At 40.1% G+C, this 19,373-nt stretch overlaps 1 protein-coding gene across 2 annotated transcripts in view; it reads left to right on the top strand.

Annotated features, from left to right (window-relative positions):
• Positions 1 to 19,373, top strand: part of ARHGEF3 (Rho guanine nucleotide exchange factor 3) — a 241,651-nt gene that overhangs the window by 104,028 nt on the left and 118,250 nt on the right. The window contains exons 1-2 of one of the 2 annotated variants that reach the window (XM_075183263.1): positions 687 to 820; positions 18,801 to 18,869. In XM_075183263.1, the coding sequence (XP_075039364.1) occupies positions 788 to 820; positions 18,801 to 18,869 (102 nt within the window). In that variant the 5' untranslated portion in view covers positions 687 to 787. Of the gene's footprint in view, positions 1 to 686; positions 821 to 18,800; positions 18,870 to 19,373 lie in introns of those variants that run through there. The other variant, XM_075183262.1, reaches the window with a different exon arrangement.

The raw sequence follows: 19,373 nt of genomic DNA, 5'->3' as shown, positions 1-19,373 counted from the left end.
GAACACAATTTATGAACTGTGTCATCATATCACAGATGGTGAAGCCAACCACATCTTGTACTGGCTCAGCATCAGGGAGAATGCCAGACTCTTCAGGGAGTGAGGGAGATCACCCCTATTTCAGGGAGTCTCCCTGACATTCAGGGAGAGTGGGCAAGTATGACATGACTGTAGATTCCTGTTGATGGTAAGCAACTGGCCCAATGAAGAAAAACAATACTAGGAAGGCAGGGGGGTCTTAGAAGAGGTTAGAGGGGTGCTGCTCTCTTAAGGCAGTAGTTACATTGTTTGAACAGTACAAGTAAGCTTGTATGTAAAGTCTCGCCGCTTATCTGTCTAACAGCATGTCACACATATAACTGAACCTACCACCCCGGAGCATCAAAGGGCATCAGCCAGACCAGCTTGTAGTGGGCTCTGATGACTGATCTCCTTATCTCAGACACAAACCACATCCCTGGAGAGTGAGACATGACAGCTCTCAGCATGCTTTATCAGCAGCAGTCCTGTCCTTTTGAGCTGCAAAAGGTGTAATGTGTCTTCCCCACTAAGTGCTCTTAACAAACCACACATAGGGGTGAACCGTTTGAATGATACATTTCTGATAGTAACAGATAGTCGTTTCCTGCCTCGCTCTTTAGGCTATTCATTGGGAGGGGTTAGCAATTCAGCTGGAAGGAAACTATGAAGCTGTATTGCAAACTCTGCAGCCTCCTGATACTCTTACTATACACTGAGACACTGAGCTGATAATATATCTGTGTGGAATTACACCTCATGCAGCCTGATGGTCTGGTGCTGCTGTTTTGTGCATCATCAGGTGAGTGCAATGTATCTGTCATTCTACATAGTGTGATTCATTACAGATTACTTCATTCCTGCAGATCTTTAACAATATACACACTTCAAAGATTTATACATTTGTGTCTGTGTGCATCCAAAGCATATTAATAACTTACTACAAATGGAGCTTGGGACTGATGTACCATATATATTTTCTGTTATCTATCATACAACAAACTATTTCTAAATACAAATTAGCTGATTATGTGCCAATGCATTACATCATATGCTATCCCTTCTGTTTATATTATCAGGTATATTTATAACATTTATATATATGAGGGTGTATATACAGGTACATATATGTTGTATATTGCTATGCTTACATAATATGTATATTTATAATGCCAGATTGAGCATTTAAGGCGTGCTCACTACCTGATCACCAATGGAGTGAGTACTTGTGTGTCACGGATTACTGAACTGAAATACCTGCCCATGTTGGCACATTTACTGCCATGGCATTTATTGGGCACAATGTTTGTGTGACTGAGCACCTGCAGTCTGTCTGAAATCCATACAACTTTTTTTTCTTATTTTTTTTTTTTGCTCAAGTTTAATAGAAAGAGGGGAAGAGTTCCTGGGCATAGATCGTTCTTATGGAATATGCATAAATAATAATACATCTATTAATAATATAATAATAATAATATAATAAAATACAGACTATGGAAATTGGCTGCATAAGGACATTACAGCTCATGCACACATTATTATTATTATTATTATTATTATTATTATTATTATTATTATTATATCATGTGTCTAATTGTTTCCTACTTTCATGTACATTGCACTAACTATATAATAACTATGCAAAAATATACACTATTTTCATCATTTGTAATGAGTTGTGTTATTTCAATTATTATAACAATTTACTAAAGAAAACCATGGACTAAAAATCTAAATATTATTGAACTTTGTAACTTTTCATGCATAAAACTTACACATATGTTATGAGGGATAAACATTTCCACTTTTTTTTCAGTGTACCTGCAATTTAAGCGCAAATTTAATACTGTACATTTGACATGCTCATTCAAATGCATTTAGGTGCAGATTTTTCTATGTATGGTGACCCTGAACTTCCATTTCCTGTTGACCCTGCATCACTTCCTTTAATGTCCCCAGGAAGTTGTGTTTTGTTTCTTCAGCCGCCATTTTTATTTACAATTAGTGCCCTCAGCGAGCACAATGGGGTTCCTCTGTCGCTCTGCGCTGTCTCCACACCTCTAGTGAAAGGAAAATGAGCATTATCATTGTGTGTGGATTTAAAACAGCGTTCACATGCCTGCAATGTTTCAGACCCGTCTTCGTGAAGCTAGCACTTACAATTCCAGATTTAATAAAATGTGCGTCTAGCATAAAGCGTGTGCAACAATCCATCCAACACATACTTAGTGCATGTTTAGAAAACAAAAATTTAGGCTAAATTCTTATGCACATGTGAGTAAGCTCTAAGGGGTTTATTTATCAAGCTGCGGGTTTGAAAAAGTGGAGATGTTGCCTATAGCAACCAATCAGATTCTAGTTGTCATTCTGTAGAATGTACTAAATAAATGACAGCTAGAATCTGATTGGTTGCTATAGGCAACATCTCCACTTTTTCAACCCTTCAGTTGATAAATTTACTCCTAAGACTCTTCATAGAGAAAAGTAGACACCCCAGGTTATAGGATAGAGTAACCAAAATACTGAAAAGGATAGGAATCATATCTAAATACATCTAATAAAAACTTTCATTTTACCCAGTATATTTGTGTGTCTTGAGGATAGCTGTCAAGCCTAGGAACAATCATTAAGAGTTCATCTATACTTTGTTTAGCTATATTGGATGGATGTAACAAAAATACGTACGGTAAATATAGTGCACTTAAGCTAGCCACATTTTGTCAGTCAATTTGGGAACTTTTGACAAAATCCATCATTTTCAACAATACAAAGCCGATCTGAATTGATTGGACAGGAGGAAATCATGTCTACCAATGAGAGCATTGGCCAGTCTGTGCAATCGGCTCACCTCAAACCCCGGACAACCTGTTTGGCTGGCCCACAGAATACCTGGTGGGAGGTCACAACCTATGTGGCTACCTTAATGCCTATTACAGATAGTGTATTCTGCTTAGCTTTTCTGTGGTTGGTTTATATGCAAATGTAAGCATCAATGTGAAATGCTATGTATTTTGCAATGTTCAACGCTTCAAGGGAAAATATACCCTATATATGTATGGTTTTATTTTGGCTTTATTTATATATAAATGTTCAATAAGCTATACCAGAATAAATCAATCTGCACAAAGAACCTTATTCATTAGCATACTTCTGTATTAATATAGGTATATTATTATTATTATATAAAGCTACATTTAACATACTATAACCAATGTCATCCAATCAGGTTTGCTTATATTAGCCTAACTTACTTTACAATGATCAAAGCTAATACCTGATTGGTTAATATGGTATGTTGTGCTCTTTGCGCAATACTGCTTAGTAAGTGTAAAGTTACTTGTCGTTGTTTAAATGAAGCTTTTTTTTTTCTGCATAATCCTCTTTCCTGTCATCAACTTGTCAAAGTTGTAGTTATATTAATTAGTGTTTGAACATAACTTGATAGAACACTGGTGATGATGACAAGACTTTAACCATGTCAATGACAGGAAGGGCTGTTTAACATGTAAAAGACATGGACTGCAGACCTGTTCAGAGGGGGGGAGAGGTTAATACTCTGTCAACAGCACAAATTAATCTGGCATTGAGCAAAGAAACAGGATATACTCCCCTCTAACCTTGGGACACTTTCAAGTCTGGTAGTGACGTCTCGCCACCTGTAACATGAAATGTAAATGAATGATCAGACATAAGACTTTACAGTAAGACAATCTCTGCCTCTGGTGTTTATAAATCCCTGTTTTGGTTAAATCTTACGCTCTTACTGCCGGAACAGCTGTGTTTAGTGTAGGAAAAATGAGATCAGGAAAAGCTCCAATTATGTTCAAAATTCTGTGAAGAGAACAATGTCTCGTAAATTCAGAGGGAACGGGAAAGATTTGCATGGCCGGGTAAATAAATAAATCAGCCACTTTGAAAAAGTATATGACGTAAAAATAATCCATTTGCACATTATTATTTCTGTATTGTGTGCTTAGGTCACTATCCAAGAAAAAAGAGATTCTTTGGGAATCATCATCAACATTTATTTATAGAGCGCCAGCAAATTCTGTAGCGCTCTACAATTGGGAACAAACATTAATAAAACAATACTGGATAGTACATACAGACAAAGAGGTAAGAGAACCCTGCTCGCAAGCTTACAATCTATGGGACAATGGGAGTTTGAAACACAAGGGCCTGTGCTACATCATATTGCACACTGGACCAGCTAGAATGTAAAGGTAAAAGTATTGAGTGGGCTGTGTGATCAATCACACAGCAATGTTGGTCAGAGGGTTGTTGTCTTGTGTTAGCTGTGTAGAGGGTGGTAACAGGGTAACCTAGGGAGATTAAGATGGTGGTTGAGGAATATCATAAGCTTGACTGAAGAGGTGAGTTTTCAGAGAACGCTTGAAGGTTTGAAGACTGGAGGAAAGTCTTACTGTGCGAAGGAGGGAATTCCACAAAGTGGGTGCAGCCCGAAAAAAGTCCTGTAACCGGGAATGGGAGGATGTGATGAGAGTGGAAAAGAGACGCAGATCTTGTGCAGAACGGAGGTGTCGAGTTGGGAGATATTTTGAGACAAGTGAGGAGATGTATGTCGGTGCAATTTTGTTGACGGCCTTGTAGCTTAGTAAAAGTATTTTATATTGGATTCAGTATATTCATCATCATCTATTTATATAGCGCAACTAATTCCACAACGTTGTACAGAGAACTCACTCACATCAGTCACTGCTCCATAGAAGCTTACAGTCTAAATTTCCTAACATACACAGACTGAGACTAAGGTTAATTTAATAGCAGCCAATTAACCTACTTAGTATGGGTGTTTTTTGGAGTGTGAGAGGGTAATTACGCAAACATGGGGAGAAACTATAAGCCACAGGGAAATGCTGTGACTATATGAAGACATGAAGTCACAGGCTTAATAAACGTAACTGAAATCTTACCTTTTCTCTCTGTAACTACAGTGGAGGGTTTGCTTGTCCTTAACATACACAAGTTTTTCTAGTAAACATTGAAAAAACAACATTAGAAATTTAGAGAACAGATCACAAAAGACAACAACAGAAATCTACATTTATTCACATATTTTTATGATTACTTGCATCACTTGTGTATTGTACAAAATTAAAGTGAAAATAAACTGATTTTAAATACAAAAACAATTACACAGATCATAAAAGTTATTTGTTTGTACTCCAAAGGAATTAGCACTCTGTTTCCCAAAATTCAAATGTTTGCCAGTTATCCAGGCTCTGCCTAATAAACCGTATGAGATGTTGTCAGTTCAGCCTTTGCTGTGTACAGTATTTCTGTATCCTCCACACAGTCCCTCAGGGACCTGTGACTTTGGGTGGTTGTCGCCCATAATTCTCTATGCTGCATATCTCTGTGTTGTGAAACTACAAGACCTAGCATACCCTGCCAGCTGTTGGCTAGCAAAGCATGCTGGGGCTTGTAGTTTCACAACACCTGGAGAGCTACAGGTGGTCCAAACCTGCAAGTATGAAGTGACCATTGATAAATCTTTACCTTAGCTGTAATGGTTCAACCATCTTAACCTCACTTCCTTACCATATTACCCGTTAGACAGTTTCACACAAGACAACTACCCCCTGACCAACATTGCTGTGTGACAGGATCATTTAGCTTATGAGTCACTTTTACTTTTACAGCCTGGCTGGGCCGAAATGCAAAATGTAGACAAACTCATGTGTCAATCTCCCATTGTCCAATAGATTGTAAGCTTGCGAGCAGGGCCTTCTCACCTCTTTGTCTGTTTTACCCAGTTTGTTTATGAGTTTACTATGTTTGTCCCCAATTGTAAAGCGCTACGGAATATGTTGGCGCTATATAAATAAATGATGCTGATGATGAATATACACAATCCGGCGATGCCACTATAGCCTCCTGGGCCTCCCTGCTCCGTTCTCAAAAGGCAGAGTAGAGACCTCTTCTGAGCATGTGCGGTGAGGCGCATGTATCCACTGCTCCACCTGTAGTTCCGCCATTGATCTTTACTGACTTAATTGTCAATGAAACATGAACATCAGTTTTTTCTGTCACATATAACAGTGCAGTGCCCCCTTGTGGCCACATTATCATAGAAATTAAAGTATACTCCCTTGTCTTTACAAAGCAATAACATTGACTACAGTACCTATCACACATGGGTGAAGAGAAGAGAGATGTAAAACAAAATATATTACGTACAACGTTGCATAAAGTTTCAGCATGAACTGATTTCTCCTTTCCACTCATACTACAGAGAGCAATGTTGAGCGATATTAGAGTTTGACATGACCTTTATACAAACATTTAGACATGGCAATGCTGCCATCTGTTTATTATCTGCTACCTGGAGCATTTGTCTCCTTGTTTACCTGTAGGAACATGACTGTTACTGGACATGCCATTCCATGCTACTTACTTCATTTAGCATTAGTGCAGGTGTCACGGAGGGAGTGTGTTACCACAAGTATGAGAGACCTGGGGCTAGATTTACTAAACTGCGGGTTTGAAGAAGTGGAGATGTTGCCTATAGCAACCAATCAGATTCTAGCTTTCATTTTGTAGAATGCACTAAATAAATCATAGCTATAATCTGATTGGTTGCTATAGGCAACATCTCCACTTTTTCAAACCCGCCGTTTAGTAAATATACCCCCTTGGCTGTGTTGTAACAAAGCTGAGGTCTAAGGCCAAATTGTGTCAGCTCCTGCAGCTAATGTCCCATGGCGTTGAAAGAACGTTACAGGGACAATCTTTGCCCTTGTCTAAGTGGGACATCGCAGTAAATATACTTATTCTGTGTATTTATAGCGATCTTTTGATCTGTGGTTTACTGACCGTAAACTGCAATTGAACACTCCCACAATTTCACACCTGTGATGTTTTCTTTTGAAATCGCTCTCACTCTTTTTACACACTTTTATTATCTAGGCTCTTCAAATTAGCGGTTGAGCTGCCAGCTGTGGTTTTACATCTTAAATGATTGAGATATGGTAATCACAATTTTTAAGATTTATCTATGCCCTGGAATGACCACAGTGACCTATAATTTGCCTGTGACCTCATTAACTAATATTAACTCTACAGCTCTACAGTTAGAGTTTGGGTTATTTAAAGGGACACCGACAGCTGAAAAAGTCACATTTAAAGTAACACTACCGAATATTTTAGTAACATGCTCCTCCCCCAAGCCAATCCCCCGGGCATAGCCTATAAAAGCCTTCAATTATACCATCCCTTCAGACTCAAATAGCATCTCAAAATACTTTCCAGCACTCATTTTTTGTTTTGCCTCTGTGTCTCAACTCCTCTCTGATAATCACCTCTCACTCCCACCTACAAGACTTCTCTAGTGCTGCTACGTGCCTATGGAATTCCTTACCACACCTGATCAGACTCTCCGCGAGCCTTGGACTCTTTAAACATTCTTTGAAAACCCACCTCTTTAATAAAGCCTACCTTACTCCCACACCACACTTGCTCCTCTTGTCTCATCTCTGCCTCTTTTTTCCCACTAGATTGTAAGCTCTCTCACAAGCAGGGACCCATAACCTTTCTTTTCAGGTCTGTATTTATTTTGTCTACCTTGTATCACATGGGGATTGCAGTTTATTAAAATAAAAATCAAAAAAAATCAAACACAATTAAACTTTACGTTTACAACTCCCATGCACAAAAGGAGAAAAAGAAAGTTCTGATATTGGAGGCACATACTTATGTACCAGTATATAGACTCATTCTCAAGCTTATAATCTCTAGTATAATTACATTAAAATGAATAAATTGCATTTATAAAATCTCATTTAGTATGGTATTACTGTAATATATTGCGAAAATTAGGATAGAATAAGTGAGATTCTTATCATAAAATACATTTTATTTAAATTTATTAAAATTTTAATCCTATAGTATAGTAATAATTTTGCCGCAAAATATAAAGTAATAAAATTGACGTGATAAAGATATAGAATATGTGTGTAAAGACAACTAGTTTGTGACAACTAACAGTTGTCACGAACTAGGTGTAGGAAGATGGCTACTTGCTGGTATTGACACAGCTGAGCTTGGAGGCACGGAGTCTAACGCGCCTCTGGTCCTCACCAGGGACCCCCGCAAGGAGGTATGGGTTTTGCTGTGAGAGACACGCAGGTCGCGTTTCTCCAAGCCAGCTACCAGCGAAGAAACAGGTGAAAGAAAGTAGTCAGACGATCAGAGTTCTAGACGTGCGGGATGTGAAGTACAAAGGGTTAATACAGGAGAGTAGTCAGCAAGCCAAAGATCAAATACCAGGAGTAGAGAACAGAGCTTTACTGGTGCCAGAGTCCTCTTTATATAAGATAGAGGGGCTGCACTGATTACCGGTGGCGGTGATGTCACCGACGCCACGGGTCTCTGAGTAGCGTCCCGTTGCTCAAGCACAGTGGAGGTGGCCAATCAACCGGAACTATATAATCAGGCAGCCGTCCCTGTACGAGTGAGGGGACGTAGGGACGGCTTCTGACAGTAGTGCTAGGTTGGAACTGATCTGAATGACTAAATATTCTCTGTAATATGTAGGCGCCATATAACTCTCTAACCACAATACACCAACCCCCTTAACCATAAAGTCCCCAAAACACAATACATCCTCCCCCACATCATCAACTCCCTAAAACCAACAATACACCCCTCTCGTTCTCTTAATTCAGAGACTGACTTTAACCCCTAGCCCGAGCTTCCACAACTTAATCCACTGATAGTAGAAGAAAAACTCACCTGAGTATTCTCCACTTCACGGAACAAAGTGAGAGACAGACTGCCACAGACACTGCCAATCCAATTCTAAGAAGGGATTGGACGGAGCTTGAGCTGGCTCCGCAGTCTGTGCATGCCACCTACCAGGGCTGCCATTAGGGGGTGACACTGGTCGAAGGTCCTGTGATCCTAGGGGGCCCATAGCTATTATTCTGAGAACTTACATTATGAAGAAACTTTTGATGAGATGAAATGGGCTACAGTCTAACCCACTGCTTGTTTGCTTTACCCACCACAAAACATAATAAAATTATTGTTTTATACTTAATTTTATGACATAGCTGCGCACTGTTTACTTAATAGCAATGCGCTAAGTGTATGGTGTGGCCACAAGGGGATTTACCACTGAGGCCAATTTCACAAAGGTGAGGAACTACACCCACAGTCCACCAAGTCCGTTCTGCCGAAGTCCACCCATTGTCCTGTGTATTTCGGTACACAGTATAATGGATGGATGTACCAATAACTGTCCAATCAGACTGGTCCTGTCCTGACACCTCTGCACCAATAAGGTTAGATGGGGCAGCTCCAGAGCCTTGGACTACATCCTCAGTAATTGGAATATTGTGTTATACTTCTGGATATTTGTTCTACCTGATTATCCCAAGTTAAAAGTACCTATTTTTTTTAATCCAAAATATTTATTGCTATCATGATGTATTTTCCCAGGTGATTCGCCTTTACGGGCTTCCTGTCTGAGAAGAGAATAAATCTACAAATTTGTAGGAAGATGTAATTACTTGTTAATAAATTGAACTTGTATTTTCCAGTTGTGTAACGTGCCAGTTCCTCTACCCAATAAAACTTGAGACGCCTGCTATAGAATTATTTTGCCAGCAATCACTTTCCTCCACTTTAGGTGGGAGGGGGATTTCTTTGGCAGAGTTTGAAGTTTCCACCACTTAATCTTTTGAGCATAAAAACATAAAGTGTCTTAAAATCCCCAGCTTGGTGGGGAGAGGTGCTCTATAATGTAAAAGCATAGTTCTCTCAATATTTAAGACAGACTAAAACGATGATTATTACTATTATAATTATTATTATTATGTTCTGGTAGGTCTAAGTGGGCATTGTAATAAAATGTTATAATTGTATGTCTCTTCTTCAAATGTTTTGATTGATAAACTAATATTTTTTTTCAGAATAATGTAGGCTAGATATGGGACTGTACATCATGAGTTGCCTTCTAAGAACTGAGCAAAGTTCATGTCACATTGTCCTCTGTTTAAAAAAACAAAGTGTGAGTCTTATCCATATGTGACTCTCCTGATGACTAACTTAGAAAGGACATTGTTGGAATGTATGATTAGATGGTGATGTCTTGTCCCCAGCAAGGCTATGATAATTAACCTGCGGCTGGTCCATTGGTCATAATGTGCACTTGTGCTTTTTGTATCGTTCCTCTTGTTTTTCTTTTAGAATGTAAGCTCTAAAGCCCAGGTGTCCAAAGTCAGTCCTCAAGAGCAACAGTTCATGGTTTCAGGATTTCTGTCTGTAGAAAGAGGTGTGTTAATTACTGACCCAGCCAAATAGATTAACTCAGCTGTGTTTGTGTCACGAGCCGCGGCGGTACTCACAGCCGCCGCGGCTCACTTCTGGCTCCCCCTGGCGTCCCGGCCGTCACCTTGACGACCGGGACGTCATTTCCTCTTCCTGCCCGGCCGTCACCAGGGCAACGGCCGGACGCTTCTGCAGTAGCCGGGCGCATGCGCGTAACAGGCAGCCTGTGTGCTGATTTAATGAGGGGGCTGAATTACAGGCATTAGCCTGCAACTGTGTATTTCAGGGACAAGCCCTGATTGGCCCTGCTCTGTACTAGTAATTAGCCTGCAGGAGTGTATTCAACTCCTGATTGGTCTGTGTCTGTATTTAAGGCAATGAGGTCTGCTGCCTCATTGCCGGTTATAGCTTCTGTTGCCAGTTTGCTGACCTGCTCTGTGCCTTGTTCCTGTCTGTTGAATATTCTACTGATTACCCGTGTATGACCCTTTGCCTGGATTTGGACTTTGCCCGTGTTTCTCGTGACCCTGACCTCTGGCTTGAATACCGACCTCCCTGTCTGCTTGTGACCTCTGACCTCGGCTTGTTTATTGGAACTGCTATCTGCTGCCGGCCCTTGACCTCTGCTTGGACTCCACTCCACTTGCCTGGGTTCTCCCCAGTCGGTACACACTTCACGACCCTCTGTCAGTCTGCAGCCCAGCCTGTCCCCACCATCAGGGGCTCCAGTGAACAGCTGACTGGCATCCGGGTTGTGTTGTGCCGGCTGGAGGGGTTCCTAACAGTATGATTATAGAAATCCTGAAAACATGAACTGTTGGTAGCTATTGAGGACTGAGTTTGATCACCTCTGCTCTAGAGAGACTGTAGGGTTCCTATGCTGCCATCGCTTCATATGTCGTTTCCCAAGTCAGTTATGATATTATGTGACTTATGGAGCATTCAATCAGTTTATCTGCAGTTCTGATATAAAAGAGCTGTCTTATGTCCTGCTCTGTGTTCACAGGTAGGTTAATGCAGCATAGACATTCCTCATAATGGGAATTAGGACCGTTGTGATGCACTCTCACAGCTGTCCCAATCTCCACTCTGAGCCACAATCGCTCCTTGTGTCTCATCTGTGCCCTCTACCAACTAGAAAGCAAGCGCTCTCCTAAGAGGGCCCTCCATACCCTTTATTTTCATGTCTCCATGTATTTTGTCTACCCTGTATGATCCGGCAGCATGCTGCGCACAGTACTATATTTAGACCTGGTTGTGGTTACAACTTGGATGAACTAGATTCTATCACGGGTGAAACTAGCAAGACCCTTTGGAGGAGCAGGAGACATCCCTACACGTGCCGCTTAAATGCAAAAAACAATAAGCCAATAAGAATCATTTAACCAAGTGACTTCCCAGAGCTGTATAAGTATCTTGTCTTATCTTTCATGAATAACCTTATTCTAGCATGAGAACCATAGTTGACTTTTTAGACAATGTCAGACCTTTGACTGCACAAATTGAACCTTTCATTAGGTCCTATGGTGTTGGAGTCCGGCTGTCAAAGTAGAGAGCTTTCTCCCAGACCCGCTCTAGTGCTGTGCGGGCTGCTAGAGGCATGCTTGAGAATCCATTCTATTCAAGGTGCTGTATGCACTAAGCTCTCTCCAGGCAGGAAACCAACAGCATACAGCTCTTTGAATAAAATGCTTTCCCTGAGAAAGTTGGGTTCTAGGGGAACTAGGTTGCCCTAGAACAGGCTTGGCTAACCTGTGGCACTTCAGGTGTTGTGAAACTACAAGTCCCAGCATACCCTTCCAGCAATAAGCTACTATATATTGGCAAAGCATGCTGGGGCTTGTAGTTTCACAACACCTGGAGTGCCACAGGTTAGCTAAGCCTGCCCCATACTTACCCACTTTTGAAGGCAGCTGTCCGGGAGGGGGTCCGTCGAAGGGGCGTGGCCACGCGTGGTGCAATGTTAGGCTCGGCCCCTGTCAATCTTATGTAATTGCGGCCAATCGCAGCAAGGGGCTGGGCCACGATGCCACATTTAGCCACACCCCCACCCATCTATAACAACAGAGACAGCTGGATCCGGGATTTTTGCCTGCTCTCTTGGGAGTCCAGGAGAACTCACAAAAATTCGTAAGTCTCCTGGACATTTCGGGAGAGTAGGCAACTATGGCCTGCCCTAGAACCTTTCTTACTACAAATTGCACAAGGCAACTTTTCACGGACAAGGCTTTTAAATGTAACAGGTGGCAGTATTCTGCTGCATTCTTCCCTCCCAGTTTCTTGCAGGTATAACTCCGATATAGAAGAGACATCTGCTATGAGTAATTCTGCACTGGCGTGAGTGAGGCAATTTAGAGACCGTTTCGTATTGTCAGACGAAGCACAGAGACCTCAGTGAGATGCTCTTGTTGGTGATTTGGCTACAGTCACCTTGAACTTAGAATACTACAGTGTCAGATCAGAAGTACTTTCCTGCAATCCCTTCTCTCTGCTAATTATAGACAGAATCATTGACAGCCTGATCCTGTAACCTGTTCCCTTCGGACGCTCTGAGTTCTATTACCTCCCTGGTTAATCTGGGACTGTCTGCCTGTTGGAAGAAATGCTGGGACTTGTGCTTCCACAACAGCCAGAGAGCAAAATATTACCTACCTCTGCTTTATGATAAGTCAACCCTCTGTATATTAAGGACATGAACAAGATTCATTAGATAATAAGATGTATTGTTGTTTATTTATAGAGCATCAAGATCTTATGCAGTGCTTTGCAGAGAGTGTTTAATCCTTGACATCATCCCCTGCCCCCAGGGGAGCTTACACTCTAAATTACCTACCACACAAACACACACACGGGCTTTACCTTACCAGTATGCTCTTGGACTGTAAGAGTAAACCAGATTGGAGGAAGTCCATGTAATCAAAGGGAGAACATGCAACATACAGATAATGCCCAGGTCGGAGTGGAACTCATGGCCCCAGCGTTGTGAGCCAGCAATGCTAACCACTGTGCCACTCACTCTCAAAGAAGGGTGTCATGTTTTTGTGATTTGTACCCTAACATTTTCCCTGATAATATCAAATCTCCTTATGCAAATTAAATACTCAATGCCACCACTATTGGTGTAATGGTTCATCCAACCAGGAATTTTACAGAAATATACAAGATATATGTGGGAAGAGTTATCCATTTCTTACAATATACGCTTGTCAAGGTATATAAAAGCAGTATTTTTACCCGGTAACATTAAGCTCACTAGTCATACTTGTCTTATTTATATGGATTTCTTAAATGTATTTTCCACCAGTTCTGGATGACTCACACATGAACTAATGAGTAATAAAAACTGTGTTATGAGTGGGTAACATGGCGTTGACTACTGACCCCCACACTCACTATATTACTTGAATAAAAGTAAAAGCTTATTTTAGTAAGTTAATGAAGTCACTGTCCTAGTTGTAAGATCCGTAATACACAAATGTTTGTTAATTTATGACTATTAATGTCATCTCAACACCCAAATTTATAATATACTCACTATAGTATATAGTGATTATATGATGATGTTCCTCTTGACAAAAAGAGCCAGTAAAGCCACTATTTACTAGTAATATATATATATATATATATATATATATATATATATATATATCTATCAAAGACTGTGTGTTACTCAGTTGAATCATTTACACAAAAGAACCAAAATGGTTATACTTATGGCTATACTTAAAATAAGTACAACATGTTCAGCAGGTTGTTATGTTAGCATTGAGGTGCTAACACGGCAGATTACAGAGTGACTCAGAATTTGGCAGAAAGGCCGTTTGGATTGGTGGATAATACACATGGGCGGGGCCAGTGACATCACAATAACGGGAAATGTTTTATCTGTATCAGATCCTGTTAGGTCACTGTCTTAAGATATGATGGGGTTTCAGCTGTTTAATATAGGAGAATAATACTTTGCTTTTTAAAAATATTATTTTTCTTTTTTTTAAAAAAGTTTGTTTTTAAATTTGTAATATAATGCAACCAATAGCCAGTCATAATCATATTGCAAAGGAGAAGGCAGCGGAAGGGAGAAGGAACAATTATGAGAACACCATTGTGCATAGTACCGCTACCTACCTGGACCACTCTACTTGACTAACCATATAGTTGTTAACGTAGACCAGGTTATATCAGATCTGGTAGCTTCCAGATCAGCACCATGGTTGTTGGGCTTGGGAGAAACCACCACCTGAAAGTTACTTACTGTGCTGCCAGCTAATGTTTATAAAATTTGGAAGAACCAGGCCCCTTTGATGGATGCTATAGAGTCATTGCTAAAGCAGGGTACTGAATCATTCCATAAGGATTCAATACGAATATCTGTCAAAAATTTGTTTTATGAGCCAGACAGAAATTTCAAAATACTTGTATACATATTTTTCCAAAAATGTAATTTAGCAATTTAGTCATTCCCGTGAAGGTCATGGAGAACTTAGCCCAGGAAGTCACCTTTTTCCTAAAAGGAAGACACAATAGGCTTCATATTTGATACATTGCGAGATATCTGTATAAACCTGATTCCTAAATATTTAAATGTCCACTCCAAATCCACTCACTGGAGTGGGAGTGATGGATCTGATCCCATTCTGCCATCAAAAACAGCAAGGACTTGGCCCAGTTTGACCTGAAGTCATAAAAATGAACTAAAGTAGTTGAAGACCCAGAGTGCCCATAAAGGAAGGGCCATATATCCTGTAAATACAATACTATATCATCAACATATATGGGTTCCCTCTCCTCCAGCTGTCTTACAGGTTCTATCACCAATAATGGGAAAGGTTCCAACTATACAAATACCAATTTTATACAAGCCACATGGGCCTTATACAAGGGCCTCACTCAGGATAAATCCTCCCTGCGAGTTTCCATAAATAAACAATAAACCCATTGAAATGAGGTGTCGGTTTTCTCTAGATCCAGAGAAGCCAAAACTCTGATATTGTCATGTTTTGCCTGAATGAACAAACAAACTCCGACTATTGATAGTACTATATATCTATTGCTTCTCAGCCTTTTGACTAAGATCATGGGGTATATTTACTAAACTGCGGGTTTGAAAAAGTGGAGATGTTGCCTATAGAAACCAATCAGATTCTAGTTATCATTGATTTAGTGCATTCTACAAAATAACAGCTAGAATCTGATTCGTTGCTATAGCCAACACCTTCACTTTTTCAAACCCACAGTTTAGTAAATATACCCCTTAGTCTAATTCTGTCCTATTCCAGAGGGAGTGATAGACCCTCTGATTAGTGGACAGACTACCTTGATAAAAGGCTAGTTGCCAGAAGCCTGAGGTGCTTCTTTCCCCAGTTATTCTCAGGCCGGGGATACCTTAAGAGGCACTTGGCTACCAAGAGCACTAAGGCACATAGCATGTTAGTTATCTTGTGAGAATACTTTTATTTCCTTACCCTGGCATGAAAACTTTTTGCATTTCCTGCCTCCGGGTACTTTTTTTCTTTCTTTATTATGTATTGACACAAGCGCTTATTTCACCATGCACTTTTTTTTACATTGTTTGTGTTTCTTTTGTCACATTTTTGAAGGCTTTGGATATTGACCCATATGGGCCATACACTCAAAGAGTTGAATTACACTCTCTTCTTCACGGGGATCTGAAGAATCCAGTTCCCCAAGGAAAGCTTCAGCCAACCTTGGGGAGAAAAGGTCCCACCTTACCCTTCTGGCAAATATGGGCGTAAAGACCCTTACCCCCTAAAGGGCCTTATGGTTCTGGGGTTGGGGATCAACGGGGCCATTCTCCTTTTGCACAGCACTGACTGCACCTCAGGCTTCAATATAAAAACACTACTATATATCTATTTACCCAGCAGCTAAATTCTAAACATAAAACAACCCCCTGGATCAGAATACTAACATTGGATCATAGAGAGATTTATTGATCAAGATTGATACTCTTCTTGCGTTTGAAGAATGTTGTATAGAAAGCACTTCCTACCAAACTGTCTGCCGAGCAGGTATTTTGCGACCAGGAGGTAACTTGTAGTGAGTGACACCACATGTAGCTCGTGGGAACAAATGTATTGAAAAAACATCAAAGCCTTTAACACTTGGGGGTAAATGTATCCAGCTGAGAGTTTTCCAGCGGGTTTGAAAAGTGGAGATGTTGCCAACAGCAACCAATCGGATTCTAGCTATCATTTTGTAGTATGTACTAAATATATACTAGAATCTGATTGGCTTTTCAAACCCGCCGTAAAACTCTCAGCTTGATACATTTACCCCTCGGAGTCCAGACTTGAATATTTCAATTTGTAATCTTAATTTCAGTCCTTACAGATTATACAGGTTTAAGCATCCCAGTGACACCAATCGGATATTTCCCAGAACATTCCAGGAGGGAAGAAGAATTATAGGGGGATGCAAACCAAGGATAATCCAGGACCAGCACTATGGGCTCACTATATTCTAAATACCATGTAACTAAACAACTGATAATAATAAAAAAAACAAGCAAAAGTCGTGCAACCGTCATTACTCTAAAGATGCTTTGTACCCAAACTACAACTTGTTCCCTCATAGGTGCAAATAGAACAACAGTAGAACAAAGTCAAATAACCAAATATGACAGAAATCTAACATATGTCTATATTCAATGTTATTGTAAACATATAAGGAGTGTCCATGCGCTTAAATCATGGTGTTCAGTGCATGTGGGCCACAGAGGATTGCTGACCAAGTACTAATAGATGAATTTCGGATTAATACAGAACAGTGCCTTTAGCCTAGGAAGTCCAACCAGGCAGTAGGTGAACTGAGATGTCTACATAATTTGGGTTCAATTATTTTATTTTGCAACATGCGTGTTTCATTTGTGTTTCTAAGGAATCCAAAAGTGATAATATCAGTAACCACAGTTTATGCAAATATTATTTAATTTATAGAAATCAATTAATTGTATTATTGATAAATATACAGCTGTCGTGTTGCCACAAAGTAATATATAGGGGGTAGATGTTTGACCCCCATTGCTGTTCTTTCATATACAGAGGGTTCAGCTGAGTATGAGGTACGGTATCCTTCTTAAACATTTCATCTGCTTTTTCATTTCACTGTGTGTCTATAAAGCAACTGGATACACGAGCGTGTCAACGACTTACATTAATATTTTTACCAAATGGAAAATGACAAATCATCTCTGGCCAGAAGTACCTGGCTCCTCTTCTCCACTATGCACAACATGACAGCTGCAATAACACAGACTACCTGAACAACCCTATCTAATTCCCCATAAATCTCCAAAGAGGCAGCTAAATAGACTGTGTTAAATTGATTTTCTCATTGTTAGAGGAGTGTTCCCAGTGAGCCAATAAGAACGTCTTATGGTAAAATACAGCTTGTTCCAGTACAGAAAAATCACTTGCAAATTGATATGTCAACATTCCTATGCATCAACAAGAATTAAGATATTTGATATTGCTTTATATGTGTAGCGAAAGTACGGATCCTTTGCACTTATCACTTCCTAAGTATTTGCAACCACTAGTGTGTCTAGACCGACCGGTCTAGAGTTGGTCGGTCGGTCTGAGTTCAGGTTGTCTACCTCGCTCTCCATCTTTGTTCATCTCAGTCTCGTCTACCTTACGCGACTTCCAGGGTACATTGTTCTTTGTAGAGACATATTAAGCAAATTTGATTAGATCAGCGGCAGACAACCTGCGGCTGTTGTGGAACTAGAAGCTTGACCAAGGCTCAGTAGACCGGTAGTCTCACAACAGCCGGCAGAGTTAGGTTGCCTAACCCTGCCTTAGTAAGATACTCCCAAAGTTTGAAATGTAAACAATGTACATAAACCATGTTTACAAAATTGACATGTACATGCCTTCGGCATCTCTCAATTGACAAGCGACCGTTTTAATTAAAAAGAAGTGTTAAATTTATGTTTTTGTGTTGTCATAGATCTATCCACATAGTTTTGCAGTTTCTGTGAAGTCCTGTAGATATATTTGTAGCATGTGTAACCCTAATGGCAGTGGTGGAAGAAATGTAGAAGTAGCAGTATGGAATTTTAGATGTGTCGGTATGGAGAATGTAAGTGAATGGAATTCGATTGTCCTACAATCAAAGCAGTAGGAGAAGTGGCGGTATGGCATACCACCTTATATGGGCCCAGTTCGACCACTGCTTATTGGGCGTCCTCCTGGTCAGGGGCTCTCTACAGCAGACACCCCTAAACTGCCACCATTGTTTATGAAAAATCAGCTTTATCATATGTCTCATATTGCATTATTGATTTTGCTGAAAGTTAGAGGAATTTGGGGAGTTGCTGTCACTCGCCACACTTGTACTTTAAGTAGTGTTTTGAATGTTAGCTGTGGCCGGTCGGTGTGTATGACAGTATAACTTGTACTACTTGTTATATAAACTGATGAATATGTCTTGAAGTTCAAAACTTGTTTTCTGTGTTTGCTTTGCAGAGGAAAAGGAAGCAGAGTACGCAGGACCAGGATGACGCCATCAGCGTATGCAGCCTTGATAGAACTGACGTGAGTAACGTTATCAAACATGGCTTTAAAGAACTAAGGCCACATTTATGAGACATATTGGGAAACATTTCTAACAGTGAGTGCAAAGGAAAAACAATTGTGTTGCCCATAGCAACCAATCAGATGTTTGCTCTCATTTTTAAACCGCAGTAGAAAAAATGATAGCTAGAATCTGGTTGTTTACTACAGGCAGTGTTGTCTCTTTCTTTGTGCTAGTTTCCATAAATGGTCCTGAAAAAATAAGTCCCCAGAGTCTAAATAACTGACGGGATATATACACAATTATTAACCACGCTAAAATAAGGAAACTGATACAATAGTACGCTAAAAATGTTTCAAATTACTATAATAAGTGGCATCTGAGCAGAATAAACATCCAGCTATAATGGGTAATCAGTGAAAATGGCTGATTGCCAAAATTGTTCAGGGTTTTCTAATCGCTCCATGGATACAAGTTTTAAGTCTATTTATATTTTCCTCTACATTTTTGTGTATTGAAACAAT

The sequence above is a fragment of the Mixophyes fleayi genome, chromosome 8, assembly GCF_038048845.1.
Source record: "Mixophyes fleayi isolate aMixFle1 chromosome 8, aMixFle1.hap1, whole genome shotgun sequence".
Lineage (NCBI taxonomy): Eukaryota > Metazoa > Chordata > Amphibia > Anura > Limnodynastidae > Mixophyes > Mixophyes fleayi.
The sequence above is the reverse complement of the archived record's forward strand: the minus strand, read 5'-3'. Positions and strand labels throughout refer to the sequence as shown.